At 28.8% G+C, this 23,790-nt stretch overlaps 1 protein-coding gene across 5 annotated transcripts in view; it reads left to right on the forward strand.

Annotated features, from left to right (window-relative positions):
• LOC107450782 (glutamate receptor ionotropic, kainate 2-like) overlaps positions 1-22,652 on the forward strand; it is a 104,790-nt gene extending 82,138 nt beyond the window's left edge. For 3 of the 5 annotated variants that reach the window (XM_071181264.1, XM_071181265.1, XM_071181266.1), the window contains 5 exons: positions 416-723; positions 5,591-5,843; positions 7,137-7,359; positions 10,766-11,031; positions 21,327-21,863. In XM_071181264.1, the coding sequence (XP_071037365.1) occupies positions 416-723; positions 5,591-5,843; positions 7,137-7,359; positions 10,766-11,031; positions 21,327-21,539 (1,263 nt within the window). In that variant the 3' untranslated portion in view covers positions 21,540-21,863. Of the gene's footprint in view, positions 1-415; positions 724-5,590; positions 5,844-7,136; positions 7,360-10,765; positions 11,032-17,956; positions 17,993-21,326 lie in introns of all 5 variants that reach the window. The other 2 variants (XM_071181262.1, XM_071181263.1) reach the window with 2 other exon arrangements.
• The last annotated feature ends 1,138 nt before the right edge of the window (positions 22,653-23,790 follow it).

The following is a 23,790-nucleotide window of genomic DNA, read 5'->3' on the forward strand; positions in this document are numbered from 1 at the left end:
ATAATTCAAGTTTATGATAAAGATTTCAGATTTCTTTATACTCTCTCGAAACGGCGAATGAGCCAGTGTTTTTAATAATCCGCTATTTTAAATCTTTCAAATTTTCTATATGTGATTCAATTAATATCCTTTCCTAATTTAAATCGCAATACCTTGTTAAAATATTTTAATTAACTGTAAACGTAACCGTAATAAATGATTTGCCAAGTTAAAATAATCTGGCAACAGAGATCAAAAAGTATGTAAATATCACCAGCAGCTTGTTCTTATCTAAAGATTTTATCATACCTAATAAAAAGTGTAGCATTATTTGTTATTTTACATTAATATACGTAGAACAGAATCTTTAATAATTATCAGAAAAATTGAATCCTTTATTTGCAAGCTAATTTATCTCTCATTTTGTTTTTGAAAGAACGCTGATCTAGCTGTCGCACCAATGACCATAAACTATGCCAGGGAAAGTGTCATCGATTTCACAAAACCATTCATGAATCTTGGCATCGGAATCCTGTTCAAATTGCCAAAAAATATGCCAGTGAGACTTTTTTCCTTCATGAGCCCCCTTGCAGTGGACATCTGGCTTTACGTGCTGGCTGCTTATGTCCTGGTCAGTGGTACGATGTTCATCGTTGCAAGGTTTAGTCCATATGAGTGGCAAAATCCTCATCCTTGCGTTACGGAATGTGACGTCATGGAAAACCAATTCAGCCTTGGGAATAGGTAAGTGGTTTTTTCTTAAATTAATATATTTATGATCAGTTCTGTTTATTTCATTGATGTGTTTCTAGAAACTGCAGTTTTAAATCGAAATTCTTAACATGATTTGCTAACCGGAAATCAACTCATCTATCGTTTTGTATACAGTCTTAGCACCTACTGATCTGTGAAGTATTAGAGTTTCTACATCCAGATAACTTATCTAAATCGAATAAAAATATGATTTACAGCTATGGCATGTTTTTTTTAATAAAACTGCTTTAATCCACAACGCCACAATAAAACAACGCTTAGAAACCAAATAAATTAAGCATTTCTACGTGAAATCTTTTTAATTAATAATTTGAATGATTGCTTATGCACATATTTAAACGTTTTTAAGTGGGTGAGCTGCTTTGCTTTATTACTTCTTCCTAACCGTAGTTACTTATATAATTGAAACGACATAAAACTGTACTATTGCCATTAAAATTTAAAGCGCTTTAGACAAAATTTATTTACTACAATGTTGAAAGGATGTTGATGATAGTGTTGAATCTACGCAATTAAATAGTATTCGCGATCGCAACGCTCGAGTACGCCGTCTAGCGGGAGCCTGTAAATATCGGACATTAATTTATCACGTTTTCATTTAGTTCCATCAAAGTCATTGACTGAATCAGACGCCATTTTTTAGCAGCAAATAAGAAACAAAATTTCCCTAAGGAAAAGGCCGAAGAACTTGAAAAAAATCTCCAGAATATTAGTAAATCTTTCAGGAACAGAACACGCCAAACATTTGAAGAAAAATTCCTCAATAATTTTTAATTTCTATTATCAACAAACTTGCAACTGATGACTTCCGATTTCGGATACTGTTACAGATGTGTGTATTAAGGTAAAATGCATTTCTTCTGTCTTCAATTCATTACGAATTAAAGTGAAGTCAACATTGCTTTCGTCATTCCAGTGAATAAATATGAATTCAGAACATACAGAATTGTAATAGTTATAGCATATTCTTCTTCGTTATAGAATAGTATATATTTCTGTATCCATATAATTCGGAAAACAACAATAAAAAATTATCCAAGTTACTTGAAATAGTGCCATTTGTGCTGATTCTTAATTAATTTAAATCGTTTTCTTGGTAAGTTTTTTTTAATTTTGAAAGAATAAGTTCAACTAGAATTCAGCTATTCTGTTTTTAGCTACATATTCAAATTCATATCAATTATAAAATTTTGCTGTGTAGTATGTTATCTAAAAGTAATGAAGGTATAAACTATGTATCTATTATTTGAGAATAAAGTTTTCAAACAAGGAACTTATCATTTTGGAATTCTCCGGGAATCATAAATCAGGTAAGTGCAATGATTTTTACAATAAAAAATTTGCTTGTAAATATTTTTTTTTCATTTGATGATGGTTCTCTACAGAATGGTTTTTTACGTCTGATTAAGAACTATAAGAATAATAAAAAAAGAAACAATATGAAAGTTTTTATTTCAATGTAAAGAATTCTTAAAATCTTTTTTTTATCCTAAGAATTCTTTATTTTCCGTTTTTTAGTTTATAATTTTTTGATAAAAATTGTTCTCAAAATACTTTTTTTGAAAAATTAAATGGTATAACATTATGTGTTTATGTATACTTCTTGTATATTCCAATGTTTGAAGTAATATGATTCAGAAAAGTATGGAATAAAAATTCGGTACTTACGTATTAACGCCACCGCCGCTACAGATTTGGCGGTTTTTAAGTGCCGCCAATCTACACTTAAAATTTTTGCGACAATTCATAAAATAAAACACTTTATTTAAAATCAAAATAGTTAATCGGATTTCGGTGGAAAATGAGCCGATATAGAGTTTAGCATAGATTCAAAACAATCATATCGCCATATGAACTCTGATAAATAAGATTCCAAATGAAATAACATTTCCAAAACGTACGTTTACCAAGATAAAGTTTTATGTTGTGGGAATTGGTACATTTTCGTTTTTTCGGTAAAATATTTCCCTCCTGAAAAAATAAAATTGCATCTTGTTTTGTTTTTGGCAAATCCCAAAGACGAATATTCGTAGCACTAAAAATGGCGACAAAAAAGAATTGTTTTTTTTTTTTGTTTTTGTTTCGTCAGCATTCTTTATTTTACGTTTCTTAGTTTCTAAATAATGATTTTTATTGAAACTTGAAATTTTTTGATAAAAATTGTTGTCAAAAAACGTTGTTTACAAAATTAAATTTCATAAAATTATGAGGCTTATGTATACTTTTTGTTCATTTTAATTTTTGAACTAATATGATTCTTAAAACTATAGAATGTAAAGTTTAAATGGGCCTTTCATGTTATATCATTAAATTTAGTAATACTATTTCTCGGGCATTAGGTTTTAACTCTTATAAGAATATACATATTTTTTTCTGTTAATGTACAAATATTTTTCCGATGTGTTTTGGATATTCCTTCTCTAATAAAAAGAGATACCATTTTGTTTTCGGTTGTACAAGAAAGAAGATCAAGCATTTTTCTTTTTTAAATTTAATAAGCCACATTAAAGAAGGAACGTTGCAATGCTACACGCTACATTAACGACGTCTCCAGAGTAACTGAATGACGGTTCATATAGAAATCGCAGGTATGCGTTTCATACAGCAACGCCCCCTATAGTTTGTTGCGATCGTGAATATTAAATTTCATTAGCAGTATGGTATTTTCTCAAATTATATTCATTTTCAAGTTTTTTTTTTTAAATTTTATAACAGAATTGTGTGTGGCAAAGGATTGCACGGAAAGAAGAAGAAAAAAAGCGATTATTATACAAATTTTTTTTGTATTTCTGTATTATTTTAATTATTATCTAATATATATAATTCTCTTACGTAACTCCCAAATTTTGGCTGTATTTCTTTTCCGCCGGTGGCAACAGTTTTCATTTTTAATGAAGTATTTTGTACAACTAAATAAGATTCTTTTCACAACACTTAAATATTTACTTTATTTTCTTCATTTACAGAGATAACAGTCGGCAGAGAATTCTGTTAGGTTAAAAAACATTTTGCTAAAAAAAGAACGAATTCTAGAAGAAATAAAAATAAACAACTTAAAAAATAAAAATGCTGTTGCCAGCCATAGAATTTTTGGAAGTTAACTTAGCAACATAAATCAAAATGACATAGAAGCGCTACTAGATCAAAATTAAGATACCTGAGAGCTTGAAGTAACAAATCCTTCTATTCTATAAGTGTGATATCGCCAAATGCGCCAGCGAGCAGGGGGCGAAGCCTCCTAGTTTAAAAGAATAAATGCAAATAGTGTTTCAGAAAGAAGAAATTCATTTATGTGATTAAAAACCATAATTTACAACAATTTCACCATTTAAAAAATTTCTAAACTAATTTAATGTATTGTGAATTAGAGTTTTACTCAATTATATTTTTTATTCCCTGTCTCAAAAAAATCAATAGTTAATCATTTTTGTTGCGAAAAAGGCACGTGAATTTATTACAGAATCCCGACACTTTTACAACTTTCAAGGTTTGGGTTGTAAATTTTAATCCCAGCAGAATGCCAAGTCTCTGCAAAAATTCGAAATGCAAGATTCTGTAAGAATGTTTTGTTACAATCGAAAAGTTTATTTTTTTACATGAAAAATGTTTTGCATTTTTTTATTTTCTTTCCTTCTTATTTTTATTTATTTACTTCGTAAATTTTTTATCACTTTCCAAACAAGTTTATTTTTCAAAATATTTTTTTAATTTTTTTTCGAATTTTGTCAGGAAAATATTTACATTTTGAAATAAATAAAATTTTCTTCAAAATTTCTACTGAAACTATATGTTTAAAAAACTCAGTTGTTTCATCATGATATTGTTATACTAAATGGTGCAATGAATAATAGTAATAATACATTCGTTTACATCTGAATTGTTGTATTTAATATGCTTATTAAATTTCATTAATTAAAAACTTTTAACATCAAAATGAGTAAAACAAATGACGAAAAAATTAAGTAACTTTTTTTTAATTTAAATTTTCTACAACAAGGAATGAGTATTTAATTTTTTTTAAAAAAAAAAACTGAAGACATCTCGAAAAAGAACTTAAATTTGTAATAATTTTCGAACAAATAAGAATTAAAAAAAAAAGCTTTCGTTAAAATTATAATATAAAATAGTCTTATCAGCACGTCAAATTTCAGCTCTGTAGTTGCATTTCAGAAGATATACGTTCTTTTTATTAATGTCATATCAAACTTAACAGTTAATAATTCTTGAACTAACATTCGAATTGTAATTTTTTCAATCCGTTGACCTCCTTGCATATTTTAATATACACTTTAGTAATTTTAAGTTTATAAGTCTATAGATTTTGAGCAGCAAAGTAAAATTTAACCTAAAGGCAACAAAAAAAGTGAGAAAAAAAATTCGCGAAAAGGCGCTTAAAAGAGAAGGACATTAACTCTCCATTACATTAACTTTCGAATAAATTGGAAATTTAAAAAAGCGAAATTCTGTGTTAAATTCATTAACAAATGTGGTCCTTTCAACATGCCAAATTTCAATTCTATAGTTACATTTCTGCGACCTGTAGTTCGGCCCGTACGGTGTTTTTTTAATTAAGATTAACGGTTAATAATTTTTCAACTAATTATCGAATATCATATATATTTTTTATTTCAAGTTTCTAAGTTCTATTGTTTTTTGGGGCACAAAAAAAAAGGTCAACGTTAAAATGAACACCGGAAGCAGTGTTCGCGGCAGCCCTTACATTTTTTTTTTTTGATATAAAGTTTATTTAATATGAAAAGAGTTTCAAATAAATTTGAAATGTGTGATTCTTCCAAGATACAAACATGTAACCAGTTCTCAAAACTTTCTCTTTCAGTTTCTGGTTTACAATTGTAACCCTGATGCACCAGGGTTGCGACTTGAATCCTAAAGCGACATCGACGCGTATCATAGGCGCCATCTGGTGGTTCTTTACTCTAATTATGATATCATCATATACGGCTAATTTAGCTGCCTTCCTTACCGTAGAGCGCATGATAACGCCAATAGAAAGCGTCGAAGATCTGGCGGAGCAGAGCAAGATTTCATACGGCACGCTGGAAGGCGGTTCCACTATGACGTTCTTTAGGGTGAGTTCTTTTTTTTTTTTTTTTTTTTTTTTTTTTTTTTTTTTTTTTTTTTTTTTTTTTTNTTTTTTTTTTTTTTTTTTTTTTTTTTCATTACCATTACCTCGAACCACATTTGTGAACCTCTGCTTTTTAGCTTCTAAAAACACGATATAAGAAAATTTACAGTTTTACCTTTACTGAAATATTCGTGGATATTTAAGCCTTCTGCATCTATTTCCACAAATAGATGCAGCACAATAATTTTATTTGGGTAGAATTTCACAAAAACAGAAGTAAGTTTCGAAAAAAAGATGCTAATTCCTCGTGCTCAAAACTTTAACTAATTTTAAATATTATATAATTTATTGATTCTAAAAATAATTATTTTTCTTTTAGCTTAGTAGTTCTGCGATTTGTATGAAGCTTCTAAATCTATATTATTATAATATTAAAAAATAATGCACTCAAGAACATGCAGGTCAACGTATGCGTATAGTTCGTTCACCAGGAGTTGGAAACTTTGCTTCATCACGTGGTATCCGACAATATTATTTCACTATTTTTGGCAGAAGGATGTGAACAATCCTAAACATAGTTGCTATTTGGCGATCGTATAACAAAAATATTTATTTAGCAATCTTAATGTACATTTTTTAACTCTAAATATTTCATAAATTTGATGATATTTCTCTCATTTGAGTGAAAAGTTTGTCCTTTTTGAGACATTTTGCTGCAATATATTTAATTTGCTAGAGCAACGAAAGGCATACTAGCAGATGATAAAGCGAAGGAAGTGATTGAAAAATAATTCGTTTGCGTTTGGCAAGCATTAAGGGTAGTCTCAATTTCAAGTGCGGAGACGCTTCTCCTTTTACTTCCGCGCTGAAACGAACTCTCCGTCTGAGGAGGTGGAGCCAAGTGCCAACTCTTGGTGAACGAACTATACCTTAGTAAGTAGGGCGAGATTTATGACAGTGTGGCAGTCAAGCGAAATCTAATAGTGTTATGAGTATTCAATTTTATATTTATTTAGTAATATTTTATGTGTATTGTAATTAGTTGCTTTATATTAAGGTAAATACATATATTTAATTAAATTAACTTTTTTTTTCTTTTTTTCATAATTTTGAAATTTAACCCCGAAGAATTAATTTTCTTACAGTTAATATTAGATTCCTTTCTTTTTGATTAATTAATTATTTGGCGTAGTTTGCATAGTTAAAATTATGTTTAAGCTGTGATTATATATCAATTAAAAACGTAAGCTTGATTGTACATTAATTAAAAGCGCTTCTTCGTTGTTATTACTTTCAGGATTCAAAAATTGAAACATATCTAAAAATGTGGAGATTCATGGAGAGTAGGCCCGGAGTGTTCGTGAGCTCTTACGAGGAAGGGGTGCAACGAGTGCTGGAGGGTAACTACGCGTTCTTAATGGAATCTACAATGCTAGATTATATGGTTCAAAGGGACTGCAACTTGACCCAAGTCGGGGGTCTGTTGGACTCTAAAGGATACGGCATCGCTACACCCATGGGTAAGTTTATCTCAAGTTTTAAACATAAGAATCAAAGAGTTCAAGTTAACTATAAAAATATTCAAAGTCTTAATTGTACAATAGAGCACTAATTCCATCAAAATTATTATATGTGATAATTTTTGTTACACACTTAAATTATAACTATGAAATTATAAATGAATTTTCTCATAATTTAAGAAGATATCGCGGAAACTTAATGGTAAAGAGTTGGAGTATTTAAATAGTCCAAAAAAGAAAATCAAAGCAATGAATCTAATTTGAGATAAAAACGAGGAAAACATATTTTTATTGAAAGATGATAACATTCGATCCGGTTAACATCGATTCAAACATTTCTAGTTCTATCATTCCCATTAACACAGTAGGTGCCAAAGCTCCCACTACGGGAACAACGACTCTTTATTTTTTGTCCTGCTTCCTTTCGTCAATTAATATAAATTTTATTCTTGTATCACGGAATATAATTTATTATTATCTTACATTAATGTTGAAAAATATTTATTAAGTATTTAAATTTTTAATTAAAGCAGGCATAATGAGACAAAAATCTTTATGTTTCATTCCATTCCCCCTTTTGAACACAATCATTTTGAAATCAATCATTAAAAACATCTTTCTCTGTAATTGTGGATGCATGTCAAGGACTTCAACGCATGTTAAAAGCTGCTTCAGAAAATTTACTTCAAGTATTTGGTAATGTATTTTACTTGACTGGTGGTCATAATAAGAAAAGAAATCGAAATTATTATAGCAATTAGAAACTACACATCAAGTGGAAAAACGCTCTATGCAGCCGAAATTCAGAAAGGAAATTGAAACCAAAAGAATAAATAAAGAAAAACAATGAAAAATTTGACAACTGAAGCTGACCGGGGGTACCAGCCCCGGAAGTCATAAATGCAAAACCATTCCTCTCGAGAGAGCTCGACAAATACTTAAGTTGTTCTCTCTGTACCTCAAAGGACTTGTCAAAGTTCAGGTAGAGAGAAAATATAATACAAATTACAAAAACCAAATACAAAACTATAATACCGAAACAATACAAAAGAATATAATGTTCAAAAATTTACTTGAAAATAATAAATCCCAAAACCAAAGAACACAACAGACTACAAAGCCTCAACTAAATTGAAATTAACAAAAAAACAACTCCCATTAATTTAATGCGCAGAAGGAAGAAAAAAGAAAAGAAAAGTAGCAAGAAAGCCGTTTCCATTATTAGTAAAAATGCTTAACCGGAGCAATTCGGCCAAAGACTTGATCTTGCCCTATTAAAAGAAAACGAAGTTAAGAATTGTTAATCTTTTTCTTTTCAATTTTAAATTCAATATTACAGAAATTAAAAGAAAAACCATTATTTTCCAATTTTTTTAAAAAATTACTTGTTGCCTCTTTATCTACTTTTTCTAACTTTTACTGCACAAATTAGTATCAAAATTACGGAAAAAATAACCATAAACTTAAAAGCCTTTTATCTTAAACACCAATTTTAATTTATTTATTAACAATATCAATTTTAAAATCTACATATTCAACATTTAAGAAATTATCATTAGACTTCTTCGAAACCAAATCTTTAGGATAAATATTAAAAATAAAATCATAATTATCATAATTAAATAAAATTAAATCTTCAATGTATCTTAAAGCTTTAAAACAATTAAACTCAAGATATTTGGCTTCGAAAAAAATGCAAAAAAATATTAGCAAAAGCACCAGAAAAAGAATTACCTTGTGGAATCCCTATATTTTGTTTATAAAAATCAAAGTCATTAAACGAGCATTTTCAAGTACAAATATCTGTCCAATAAGACTTATCAATATCTTCATTAAATAAATATTTATCATATATGCCACTACAAATTTCAAATATTTGAGCATGAGGTATACTGGTATAAAATCTCTTAAATAATCTCATTAGTAATAAAACCACATTTTTATCAATAAAATTCAAAACATCAACGTTACTATTAATAACAATAATTTTCTCACCTTTAATTTCAAGCAAAATAATTTTAAGAATATTAAAAAACCTTAATTATAGGGAAAAATAATTAAATATTAATAAAGTGAAAGATTACGGAAAAATCTTGCATAAAAAAAGGCAGGAGGAATAATATTTATTATTAAACACAATTTAATTAAAATTCATAACGGATAACATATCACTTGTACTCAATATTATGCATTTTTACTCAATAATATAAATACACAAAATCGCTTACGTGAAGTTCTACTCAAACGAGTTACAAGGAATGCAATATATTTCACACGTTATACATTGTCTATGCAAGATTTTTGGACATTGGATCTTTGTCCAAAAACAATCCTGTCTTCATAAGTTTTTGTGAAGGTGGTACTTTTCATTACCCAGAAATCAATTTAAAAAACACAGAATCATATGATATTCAGTCAATATGATGCAACGTTAACACGAGTTTAAGCCCATTTCTGCCTAATAGGAATATTTCCAAACATCATTATATTTCTACAACAGTCAGCTATATCAGATGCTATCAATGCGAGATCTTATCTTTGTGTTATTCTCTAACTTCTATGTTTGAAACCAGATGCCTCTACACTAGAGATTAAGTGAAGATATCCCATTAGTCACATCCCTTACAAAAAAAGTATGGTGTTTTGTGGTTAACAGATGTAAAAAAATGTAACCGAGGTTGAAATATTTGTTGTGGTTTGCACCGAAAATAACCTCATTAATAAACCTCAATTTCAACCTCATTTACACCTCGAAAAATTATCCTCATGTATATCTCAGCAATACTTTTAGTTGAGATTGGGTGAAATTATTCACACCTCAAATATACTTATTCGCTTGAAGTGTAGGAAAAAAATAGACTCTAAACCTCAAAAATAACCTCTCTAAGCTGGTTGCTCCAAAGTAGATTTTCGACTACCTCATAACAACATCAAGTGTGAATGAGACAACTTTATTTACCTTGATTATAAACCTTGAGATGTTGACATTGAAGGGTTGTTTTTGAAGTCAAAATCAAATAAATCTTAAATCAACCTTGACACCTCAAAACTACCTCAAAAACCCCTTGAAATTTTTAAGGGATAGATAATGTATTTATTTTTAACCCTAGCGCTGGCAATAAAACTACTGATACGTTTAACAAAACGGCTAAAAGCAATTCATTACGAGAAGTTAGGTGTTACATACCTGGTAGAAATCAGAACAATCTTTTTCGTTTTTCTGATACGAATCACAAATATATTTTATATTTCATTGATAATTACCTGCTGACGTGTACAGTACACTGTTGATAAGTTTCGTCTAAAGCATTTCGACGAGTGTTGCACGTCCATCCAGTGCAAGTGGTGAATTACATGCTATACTACAATGTCAATCTCTTAATATAATAAGCATTCTTGTTTTCAGGTTCCCCGTGGCGCGATAAAATTTCCCTGGCAATCCTTGATCTTCAAGAAAAAGGGGTCATCCAAATGCTCTATAACAAGTGGTGGAAGAGTCCGGGCATCACGTGTTCTAGAGATGATAAAAATAAAGACGGTAAAGCAAACGCACTAGGAGTGGACAATATCGGTGGTGTCTTTGTCGTGCTCATGTGTGGTTTAGCAGTAGCTATACTTACTGCTGTGGCGGAGTTTTGCTGGAATTCGAAGAAGAGTGCTCAATCCGCGAGGGTAGGTATGCACGATTTTATATTTCCTAACTTTCTGTTGTTTTTCGTTTCAAATGCTAAAGTGACACTTTTAGTTCGAATTCTTGAATAGTTTTCAAGATATTCACCCCATCAGTACGTTTACACCTTAAGTACAAAACCTCATAGTACGAAAAACCTTATACAGTCGAATTTGGTTATTGCGAGCTCTGATTTAACAAAGAAATTTTTACAAATTGATTGGTTTATTGTTTAAAAAACATATGCAAAACACTGTTGTGAAGGGTATCAATTGGATTTCAAGAGAAATTTTCATGAGCTTATTGAAAATTATTTTGTTGTATTGAAGTTTACAGTAAAAGTTCGTCAGACTGTTTCGATTATTTTTTTTAATTTTACTTCTTTCAAAAAAGTTGCTAAACTTTCATTCAGTTCAAATTATTCATAAATTGATTTCAGATGAGTAATAATTGGGAAAAATATGAGATCTCTCATGTTTCTTGCCATGAATCAGGAAACCGAATGAGTCAAGAATAAGGTAGTGGTTGATGTGCGTATGTTTGGTAATCACTATTAGTAAGGGTGTTTGTTGCGATGTAAATCATTCAAGAGATAATTTGATGGTCCATATATGTTAGGATGTGTTTCTCAAAAGTTTGTGAAGAGTATGTCCAAATCGTTTCATCGTTTTCAGTGTGACATTCATTTTATAGTCTCACGTTTTTGATGAGAAGAGAACACAGCGATCTTTTCGTCGAAGAAAAAATTTTAATTGACCACACATTAAAGAATATTAACATTTACAGAAAGTCTATTTAAATTGTTCAATAGATTCGACGTTATTAAAAATAAAGCGAAAATTCAGTCAAACTTTCAGTAATCAAAAATCTGACAGCAATCTTTTGAAAAAGATCAAAGAAAACGTATACAAGGCCTTAGAACTTAAAAATGATTGTTTTGTGCTCAATGCAGTGCTTATTTTCCCCCCAATGGGTAGTTAATTTTCTTTTTAAAAAAAATCAAACTAGAAATTTATAAATGACTTGGGTTTTCTGAGTTTGTGTGTTTAAAAGATTTCTAAGAAGCTATAAAGTAAGAAGAACTTATCATGACAAAATCTGCTACACCTCCATTGGAAATTTAAGGAAGATTAGATTAATCAGAACCAAACCATAAAGTATCAAATACTGTATGTTTTTTTTAATACCAAAATGCAAACAAATTACAGCAGGATTACTTTGCTACTGCGTAATCCAGAGTAATCCTGCCATAATTTGTTTGCATTTCGGTAGTTTGAAAATTTTTCCTCATTTAAAACTTCATGGTTTATTTGGCACTTTTTTATTTCGTTTAATTATATATTACTTAAGTATTTAAAACTAAATAAAGCTTTTATTCCGCTGTAGAGCATTCTCTTAAATTCGTTTCAAAATTAATGCAATACACAGTCTTAAATACTATTAAGTATTCAATGGGGAAATTCTAGTTAATGCCGAAAACATTAAAAAATGGTTAGATGAAAAGAGCCTTTAGTTAAAATTGGTTATGTCTACAGTTCCTAGTTCAATTATTTTATAATAGTTTAATGTATTCCAACCGGCTTATTGTTGTAGCACTTTTTTAATTATATTACATTACTAGTTATCACCCGGGACAGTATTTTTTTAGCCCGGGGATCGACCGTTTGCCTTCCAATGAGGTGAACCGGGTTCGAATCCCAGTGAAGGCTGACTGATGCGAATTCCGCATCCGGCTTGAACCGACAGCAGTGCTGACGTAAAATGTCCTCAGTGGTTGACGAATCATGTATTATAATCCCCTTGCTGTCAGTGTGTAGTTTTCGTGGTTTTCCTCTCCATGTCACACAAATGCCGAGTAGTTCCATCAAAAAAGTCTGAAGGCAAATTTCTACCTATACTTGGTCCAGGAGTTCCTTTGTATTCTGGATTGGGCTCAAAATTGCGTTGAAAATTAGTAGTCGTTATAAAGTCTAAGAATATTAAAAAATTTATCAGGCTATAAAAAAAGCATGAATAAAAGAAACGAACCGTATAAAGAGATTCTAATTCATCCTAATTGAGACGTGGTGGCTCGAGCGTTCACCTCCCAATGAGGTACTGAATTCCAGCAATAGCTGGTCGATACGATTATCGCACCGGGCTCGTGCCGACAACAGTGCCCGCGTAAAATATCTTAAGTGGTTGACCGGTTATATATTAGAGTGCCTTAGACACCGGGTTAACCATAGGATGTTTTTGTGGTTTTCCTCTCCATGCAATGCAAATGTAGGTTATGTGGGCAATTTTCCCTCAATACTTGATCCAAGAGTTCCCTTGTCTTCGGGACTACGTTCAAAATTACAAGACTACGAAATAGTCGTAAACTCAAAATTGAGTCAGCTGCTGAACCACGATTATAAAAATTATTCCTATTTTACGAGTGATTTGCATCTGTCACTTTGTTCTCATCATAAGCGAGTTCGACTGTATTTAATAGTGTGATACAATATTTGATTATAATAAGTTAGAATTTAGCATTCTATAGTTGTAATTTCAATTTTTTATTTAACGATACGTTAAAACATTTGTTTTGCGTACAAAATTATATACAGTAAAACTTGTGTAAGTTGACCACTTGTGGTGCATCGTTTTAGTGGTCAACTTAGACAAGTGGTCAACTTATAGAGGGGGTGGGTCATTGTTTACTTTTTCGTTTCCTATATCATGTTGATATGTATTTAATTTTTTTATTTTTACTTGACTTAAAAATTTTATTCAGAAAATATGCAAATGAATATCTTAAGAAATGTGTTTAAACCTGAATGAACTTCAATTTGATACATATAATTCTTATATTTAACAATTTTTTTTTAAAAAATTATTTCGTTAGTTATGCATGTGAAGTGTTTAATAAATATAATTTCTTAAAATATCAGAACACGAAAACATGTAATTTGAAAACTTTAACAAAATAAAATTATTTGAACACTTTAAAATTTATTTACTACACTTAAAGATCAAAGACCATAAATAAAGGATCAAAGCATATTTCAGAGCATTCACTTATTCAAATGCTCACTATTGCAACTAGAAGAGCAACTTTTTAACTAACACACCTGTTTTCAATGAACGGATGAAAGAAATGGTCAAAAGCTGACCCCTTACAGTTTCCCCTGAGGGTCAACTCATAAAAGGGTTTAGATTAGCTTTTTACACTATTTCACCAAACAAGTGAAATTTTAACATACATTGCAAAAATGACAGAAAATTTACTGAATTTTTTTTTTTCTGATCAACTTATAAGGGTTTTAGAATAGAATTTCATAATACTCCTAGACAAAATTGACTTATTTCAGTGGTCAACATGCAGGATAGGCAGGTGGTCAAGCTACAAAGGTTTTGCTTCTTTATATTATATAGAAAAAATTCCGTTCTTGATAATTGAGCTCAACTTATGCAGGTGCCCAACTTACAAGGGTGGTCAACTTGGCAGGTTTCACTGTAATACGTAACTCCAACTCTTTTAAATAATTTTGTTGGACATTTTATCCATACAATTTTACAGAAACCTTATTATTTACGTAAAAAAGTTAAGTGAGTTTACTTAAAGTTTATCGACAATAATTTTTTAAAGTAAGTTTCTAAGTGCATCTAGGATTACTCGAATATAATAAAACATATCTTTAAACCTTAAACTCTACGCATAGAAAACAATGCTTTTTTACTTAAACAACAATTATTAGTAAGAAAAAATTTCTTTTTTTCTTTATTTAAAATAAACTTTTTGCAGAAAAAAAAGCCCACATTTTGAATTCTTTATATTACAAAATAAAAAGATAATAACAGCTATTAATTTTTAGTGATTTAAGACAATGGTAAATAATTACTTGAAACATTATGTACCAGGTGAACAGTATTTTCTAACAAGATAACTGTTGATAAAATAGTAATAATTTCATACATTATTTTTCTCAAATGGATGACAAAAGAAAAATAGAAAAATAAACTATTACGATGACAGGCTCCACTTGATTAAATGTTGCTGATTTTAAAATATTAATAAATTTTTCATGAAAATATAATGGATAAAATTAACAAATAAGAAAAAGTAATAACCCTTAAAAAGATTTGAATTTTATTAACAAAAAATCATTTACGTTTCTTTCCTAAGTAAAAACATGCATGATTGTCATTACATAGTGTACGAAATCTGAAACATTTATATCTTTTTAGTGTTTGTATTTGCTATATGAATAATTAAATTTGAATGAAAACTGCTTTTGAATTGTTGTTTTGATTTTCGAGTGATAAATATAGCCAATTTTATTCCAGTTTTGAAAAAAAATTCTTTTATAATTAATAACTAATAGATATCGCACACAGTTCTTATAAATGTTTTCAATTATGTTCGTAAGATTTTCTAAGGAATATAAAATAAAACATATATTAATTCAATAATTCTCAATAATTCTTCAATAATTCTAAGCAGATCCAGATTATATTTTAAAAATTGTGAATTCATTATAACACTTATAAGCGCAACAAACACCATTTGATTTTAAAGATAAAGGTTATTCGTTTATTACCAGTGTATATTTTAAGTCCTGACTTTAGTGTTTGTGAATTGTTAATTTATTTATAAAATAATATTTTTCCGAAAACTTTACTCTTTTTACAAGATTAGAAGTTCATTTTCACAAAATAATTTTATCCTTCTTCATTTTAAAAAGAAACGCATAAAATACGAAAATAAAGAATTTTAAAACGAGTTATTCATTGATAAGTTTTGTAAGTAAGAAACATTCCTGAACAAATTATTTAATATAATTTATTTTTAGGTATTAATTTTAAGATTTTTTTCAATTTCAGTATCAGATTTTGTCAAGAAAAAATAAACTGCAGCTAGCTCACATGTATAAGTTTTAAATATACCTGCAGCGTTACTCGAGCGTCAGTATCAAATTTTATAGATTAAAATTATACCCGTAGTTTATCTATACTTGTCAGTATCAGTTTTTTTTTATTCAAAGTATAACTGAAGTGTGTAACTTTACTTCTTGTATTTATGCAATTATAAGCATACTCAATTGCAAGATAGTTATAAATAATAATGACATTAAGATATTTAGAAAATATCAGTTACTATCAGTTATACGCCTAATAAATATTTGCAGTTACAAAGCTTTATTCTCCACTCGAAAATTTAATATAGAGATTTCATACTGAGTTAAAAACAAAATCAATAACAAAATCAAAATCAAACAAAATATTTGATAATGAAATAATTTTTAGCATTATAACTATGATCTCAAATTACTTAGAAAACCTCTAACACAATTCTAAATATATAATGAAAAAAATAAAATTTACTCGAGATTTTTCATTACACACTAAAATTTAAACAATAGGTTGCAAACATGAGCGCAGTTTGAACAAAGAATATGATTTTAAAACATATCGCAAATAAAACATTTCTTGATTTAGTATTTTTTATGTTTTGTGAATAGAAATTTTTATGTTACTTGAATAAAAAATGGATTTGGTATTTTTAAAACAAACAAAAAAACAGGCGTAAATATTCACATTTAAAAGAAGTTTAGATAATTATTGTTTGGCAAGAAAAATTTTCCAGTTTTTTAATGTGAAATAAAGTCCAAGTTTTTTGATATAAGAAATAACATTTCAAAAGTCAAATATCTTCCAATCTTTTCAAAGACTTCATGTGACTTTTCTAGTAAAGTCATAATCTTGCACTCATACATTTCCGGGACATTATGAGAAACTATCTCAACTAAGTGCGATTTTAAATAATCGAAATTACGCAATATTTATCACTTAAAAAAATTTCTGAACTTCGAAATAAATGATAATCTGACGTTGCAATGTCGTACTGAGATCGCAAGTCGCAAAGGAACCATCTTCCAATACAACAATGTGACCTATCTTTAGCAACAGGTACGAGATAATTAGTTTGGTATAAGATTTCGCAACTCCCATGTAGTCCCGACCTTATATGTACTACGGGATTATCACTTATTCCGAAGATTATTTTGAAAGGTAAAAATTTCAGTTATAACAGAAACCTCAAACCGCGCTTGGTACATTCATCACTTTGGTATCAGACGGGCAAGTATTTTGACCATTCATTCAGGGGCACCATGTTCGATAGAACATTGCTCCCACAATGAAAAGGGCAGATAGTTCAGAGAAGCGAAGGAAAGAACATCTATGCCTTGTCTGGGACTCGAAACAGGGACCTTTTTGACATGAGGTCAGCTCTCTGACCACCATACATCCAATCAGCAGCAGAATGGATGATAATTAATAGATTAAAGTTTTGAAATGGAGCAAATTCAGTGTTATTTCTAAAAAACCGGAATTACTTCTTTGCCTACAGTTTAAAATGCGACTTAAACACCTTTAAACAAGATAAGCATACTCCTTTATGCTCTAATTATTAAGACGAATTGCGTACGAAAATATAGATTAAATACTTATTTAAAAAAAAACCTTTTTAATAAATAATTTTTAGAAACCTAATAATTTTTAACCGAAAAACTGTTTTTTTCAGTTATTATTATTTTTTTTAACCTTAGAACTTATTAAATAAATAATGTAAGACTTTAATGTAAAATGATATTATTTTAACGTTAACTATTTTTTTAATATAGAAGTTATACTAATTAGAATTATTAAACACAAATAATTAGTTGTTTTCCCCTTGCAAACTGATTCCATTAAAAAAATGTGGAACTTAACTGTTTTTTAGCATACGTGTATGAATGGAGTTAAAATACATTGCCGTTCAAGTAAAAGAAATTTACTTTTTACTAAATTACTTTATTCGTATTAAAAGTGTTTAAATTGGAATTATTTTAACCAAATAAATTATAATGTATTCGTGTCAAAAGCACGGCGTTTTTTTTACAAAGTAATTTTAATTTTCAGAAGTACAACGACGGATTCAATCGCGGTTACCTACAGGTAAAGATGCACGGTTATTCTACCGAGTTCATAGATATACATTTTGTTATTAAAGTTTTACCTTGTTTTATTTGACTAAAATTTCAAATACGCATGTGTTGCATGGTTATTTTGCTTTCTTAATCATTACGTTACCACATTTTTTAAGGCATGACTTCCGCTAATATTGAGCCTGATACCGGGAAAATAAAGAAAATATTTGCTTGGCATGAAAGGTTCGCTAATTGAGGCTTAGTAGCGTTAGTAGGCATGTAACTAGATAATTTAAAGCCATTTTATTAGAGCATTAGTTCTAGAAATCATCTTTTATCATATCCAAAAAGATATTTGCCAATAATAATACTTTACGAAAAGTAAAAATCCAAATATAACAGTGAACAATTTAATATACTGGTGCACTAAATAATAATGATAATAAAGACATATGTATAGACCTGAAAATGATTTTTTTCATTGATAACATGAAATATCAATAGCGTAACGGTTAAGAAAATTAATAAAAAATTCTGAAACAAAAATGTGAATAGGATATGTATTGTTTTGTAAATATAACTGAAAGAACGGCTCTAAAAATAAGCCAAAACAATCTATAGGATGAATTTTTAAACAATCGTTCAGTGACTCAAAATGACTCAGAAACTGATTGACACTGGTTTTGATTGAGATACTTTAAATGTTCAGAGACAAATAAAAATTCATTAAATTTTTTTTTAAAATTAAAAATCTCTGTAAGCTTTTTTTAATTAAAATATAACATAAAAATATTGAAATAACTATAAAGTGACTGGAGCTTGAAATACATCCCTTCACTTAGGGACTACTCTATATATCAGGATTTTTGATTTAATTAGTTAATCTGGGATGAATTTAATTATGTATGTTTAAGGAATTACGATTTAGCTAGCTGAACGCTGATACTTCATTTTTTTCTAAACTTTTACTGAATAATCCCTTTAAAAGGCGTAAACTCTAGATACCAAAGACACTTTGAATTATGTGCTTACATATATAAAAATGTATGAACTTACTTATTTATTCGAATTTCGGTCGACCACTTCAGAGTTAATACTAGAAGAATCCCTTATGAATTAATAACTTTCTTAAGAACAGTACCTAGTGTAAAGCTTCTCAAGAAATTTCTGTTTCTATGTTCAATGGCTCAATTTTTACTTGAAAATTTTTTTTTTCAAAGAATCAGCTCTATCTTCTCAGACTCTTCGGAAATTTATGGACCTGTAAATTTAGTCTAATTTTGGTAGACCACTTCAGAGATAAGAAACTATTAACATATATTTACTATGACATAATTTATTTAAAACTATAAGATATAATAGAATAAAGAAAGAATAAAAAAATAAGAAAAATGAAGAAGATATAGCGGGAAAAGATAAAGAAGAAAATGTTAAGCACTTTGGCATGCAAATAATGTATGCATATTTAGTATATCATTTAAGTTAAGTTATTTTAATTTAAATCCTGTTTTTATCCCAGAATTTGAGAAGAACTGTGCAACAAATCGATCAAATACTACATCAATCAAAAATTTTAGAAAAGAAATTAAAAATAAAAAAGATATTCACGAAAGAAATACTGATGGCTAAATTTGCTCATGATGTTACCTCTCTAATTTTTCTAATTTTGCTTTTCATTAACAAATTTAGATCGTTTTTGTCATCAAAGTTTTTATAAATCGCTTTAATTCAATTATTTGTTTTTTTATGAATTCGTTCGCAATGGTTTTCAAATACAAGAACTATAATGCATGCGCTTCTTACGTCATATTTACAAAATTAGCACATTCTAATGCAGTTTTATTACAATCTTTTCAACATGTTTAATTACATTTAGTATATTTTAGTTTTTATATAAAGCATGTCATCCTATATTGCTGCTCGACAATTTAACTGATATGGTTGAAGTTCAAAACACGCATGTAATAAAAAGAGGGAGAAGTTTATAAAAAAATAAATATAAAGCGTTACAAATACTTTTTTCGCCGACTAATTTTAAAAGAATAAATTACGCTTTTAATTACTTTTAAAACATATGTTTTATTTTTAACTGAAATTCTAGAGCTAATTATGCTATGATAAGAATATCAGTGCAATCAAGTTTAAATCATTGCTAAATAAAAATCAAATTATGTGATTCAAAAATAAAATAAAGCTTTCATGTATCTTAAGGCATTTAATAATATTGTTACAAGTATACCATAACTTCATAATAATGCAATAATTTAGTGTGAATAGTATAATAGGTAACAGCATTTAAATAGCTTTGTAATTTGTAAACTCATTTTAAAGCAATACATAGAGATATTCTATGTACACTTTTATCTTTTTTGTGAATAATTTGGGAAGAGGTTTGTTTTTCCTCACAAAACACACTAAGTTCAGTTACATGCTGTTGGCTAATCAAATAATATAGCCATTTGCAAACAGCCGCTACTATTTTATAACGCTTCAAACTGATTGAAAATTTCCAGTATTTTCTTATCGGCCTGATATTTTATTCCTTTTGCGTTGAGCCTACATACTTTTAGGTGATGAAAAAAATTTATTTTAAATTACCGTGATTTTTTTCGAACAGTTTTCTAAAACGTCTGAAGGCTTACTGTTCATTAATTAGTTAAAGGTTTACTGTCATATGATTAAGTAAAACTAGCACTATTAAATAACACTTCGAACATTTCCTAACTATTTTACAGGCATATAAGCGATTTGCAATACGCCTAAGAATTATCAGACAGATTTAAAAATATTAAAGATTTTTTCATTAATATGGGCCGCAAAATTTCAAACAATCGCTTTGCTAATCATCAAATGACGTGTTGACGTGATTATGAAGCACGTGAAATGTGTAAATGACGTGATTATAAAACAAGGCATTATAAAATATTGTGCTATACATTTCATTATAAAACATGACGTTTCCTTATAAAACATTCTTAGTTTAAGTCGAATATTATGGTTGAAATGTTTAGTAAACACAAAAAAAAAATAAAATTATAAAACTTCTAATATAATAATTGTGAAGTATTTAATTATTTAATAAAAAATATCAGAAAATCACAAACATAAAGAAACTCGAATAAATGAAATTTTCATTAAGAATTATTGACCCGATTGAATCTTCTACTTTGAATCAAGATCATTCCATATACAGTTTTATTTCTTTATTTATACAGAAATTATGAAAGAAATAGTGATTTATAATTATAAATGCTAGTGAATTTCTTATTATTACAATGAATATATTTATATAAAGCAATAATTATTTATAAAGAGTTATTTAACAAAAACTATAATGCTTGTCCCTGATATATCGTTTACAGCAGTCCCTATGTGCAGAGATGGCGGAGGAACTTCGTTTCGCCGTCAAGTGCCGAGCCTCCCGACAACGCCCAGCGCTGAGACGCCAGTGCTCCAAATGCATCCCAGGTACTACTTATGTCCCGGCCGCCATGGAAGTACCACAAGAGAATGGCATCATGCAAATGATCGAGATGAGGAAATCGCCTATGAACTACGATTGTGGAGATTCCTAGTAACACCTCCAGAAAGCAGCAGCAACAGCAACAACAACAACACTACTCCGCAAACATGAGAAAAATCTCAACAAGGAGGATGGCATTTGAATTCTCTGTGGAAATCAGCACGCATGAGATTCCATTGGAAGAGTTGCCTTTAAGAAGATTCATTGTCGAAGATTACTGAGGCTCAAAGCTGTAGTTCAAGATGGTGCTTACCATTACATGGGATCATCATATCCCACAGAATGTTTTATTGTCTGCTCATTATTTCGTGAAATCCATGAATCAAGACGGATATATATATTATAGTTTGTAGTTGTCCCGAACATGTTGTCCCAAACAAATCTTTTAATTAAACTGAAACCGTCAGTTAAGTTGCTGTTTCATTTTCCATTTGTCCTTTTTCATCTTGACCATGATGATTATTCTAAAATCATTATTATTTCGTTTTCACGCTATCTTGAAGTTCTTAACATGATCATGATGATTTAATTACCAGATTGGTGTGTACGTCTTTCAAGATGATACATATGAATCGATTCATCTTAGCAAAGAGAAGAATTTTATCAAAGCGTATAGATATGTCTATAAATTTCATATATTTATCCTATATGAACTTAGGGTAAAGATATTAGAGAAATGTTTTTATTCTAATATATTTATCAAGATGGAAATGAAATGATTTATCTGTGTAACAGCAATGCTGTATCGGGAATCGATGTTTCATCAGAAAATACGAGCTTTATTAATAACCTTTTAAATGTTATGTATGTTTAGGAGCTTGAGATCGGTGTTATGGTGTGTAAATTTATTTACTTTTTCTGTGTATTAAGTAACCTTCAGTGTAGAAGACAACAAATGTTTTATAAAAAGCCGACCAAACTGAAATTATCTTTATGAACTATTTTAATTTGATTATAAGTTTTTTCTTCATCATTAACTGAAAAATATGAATTTAAAACTTTAATTGAATATCTTTTGAGGGTATTTAAATGTGAAGCAAAACGTTAAAATCTATACAGATTGTCCTATAAAGAAAGCTCGCATTACGTATTTTTAGAATTTTGTTTATCAAAAATAATAAGAAATATACACATTAGAGGTCTCAAATTGATAGGAGAAAAAAAATATCCAGATCTGACAAATCACAGTATATAAAGGTTATTAGTTGTATAAATAATTTTCGGTGTAAACCCCGTGGTACGGGGAGCGCAAGAATTTTGAGAGCGCACGCTGCAGAAGAAAATAACCCAATTTGAATTACAATTTTTTTTCTCCATTTATTAAATGTTTTAATTGTTCACTTTACAAATAATAATAATCCTTGACTAACCCTAATTATAAAAATTGTAAGATAATGAATTTTTTTCACTAATTATTAAGATAAATTTCATTCCAATGGAATAAATCAGCAAGTTTTTACAACGTTTCGATTTAGTATTTTTTTATAAATTTCGCATTTCCATTGCAATTATTAATTCATTATTATTGAAAAATAATTTGTTTAAATTTGAATAAATAAATTAATCAAAGTTAAAATTAAATGAGTGATAATAAATACCGGCTCCTTATAATGTTTTTATTTCATATTATAATTTCAAAATTTTTTGTTTAAGCGTATTTATAAATCTTGCAGGGGTAGGCTTCTTAGTCTATGTCGGCCACAGGTGGATAAATTAAACATTAAGATAGGTTTTATTGCGAAAGGTGATCGATAAAAATGAAAAGACCATTAGCCGTAACACCTTTAAGTTTTAACCTACAGTTAAACTTGTTTTATATTTTTTAAAGTCACCATCCTGATCAGTAAATTGCCAGATTTCGATAGCATTTTTGATTTCTCCTATCTTAAATAATTATTTTTATTTCATTTCCGATAAGATTCCAAAAATACACATTGAAGATGGGCTTTACGGAACACCTGGAATTCATAAAAATGAGCTAAAACAGATAAAAGTTTAAAATAAAATTCAAAAATTTAAATTAGTTTATACTTTTGAGTTTACTAGTTTTGTTGTTCAAAAATAAAAAGAAAGGAACAAGTATATATTTTTCGAAAAAAATATTTAACAAAAATTTTGTAACCTTTTAAACATCATTAATATTTAAGTTTTACGGTTGCAAAAGTAATGCATAAAAGCTAAATACTTCAGTTAAGATACCACATTTTGTAAAAATGTGAAAAAATGATATAGATTATACATTTTGTTGGCCGTAAGCAAAAATATTTTGGAACAGGAATTTTTAAGAATATTGATATTTTAAA

The sequence above is a fragment of the Parasteatoda tepidariorum genome, chromosome 5, assembly GCF_043381705.1.
Source record: "Parasteatoda tepidariorum isolate YZ-2023 chromosome 5, CAS_Ptep_4.0, whole genome shotgun sequence".
Classification (NCBI taxonomy): Eukaryota; Metazoa; Arthropoda; class Arachnida; order Araneae; family Theridiidae; genus Parasteatoda; species Parasteatoda tepidariorum.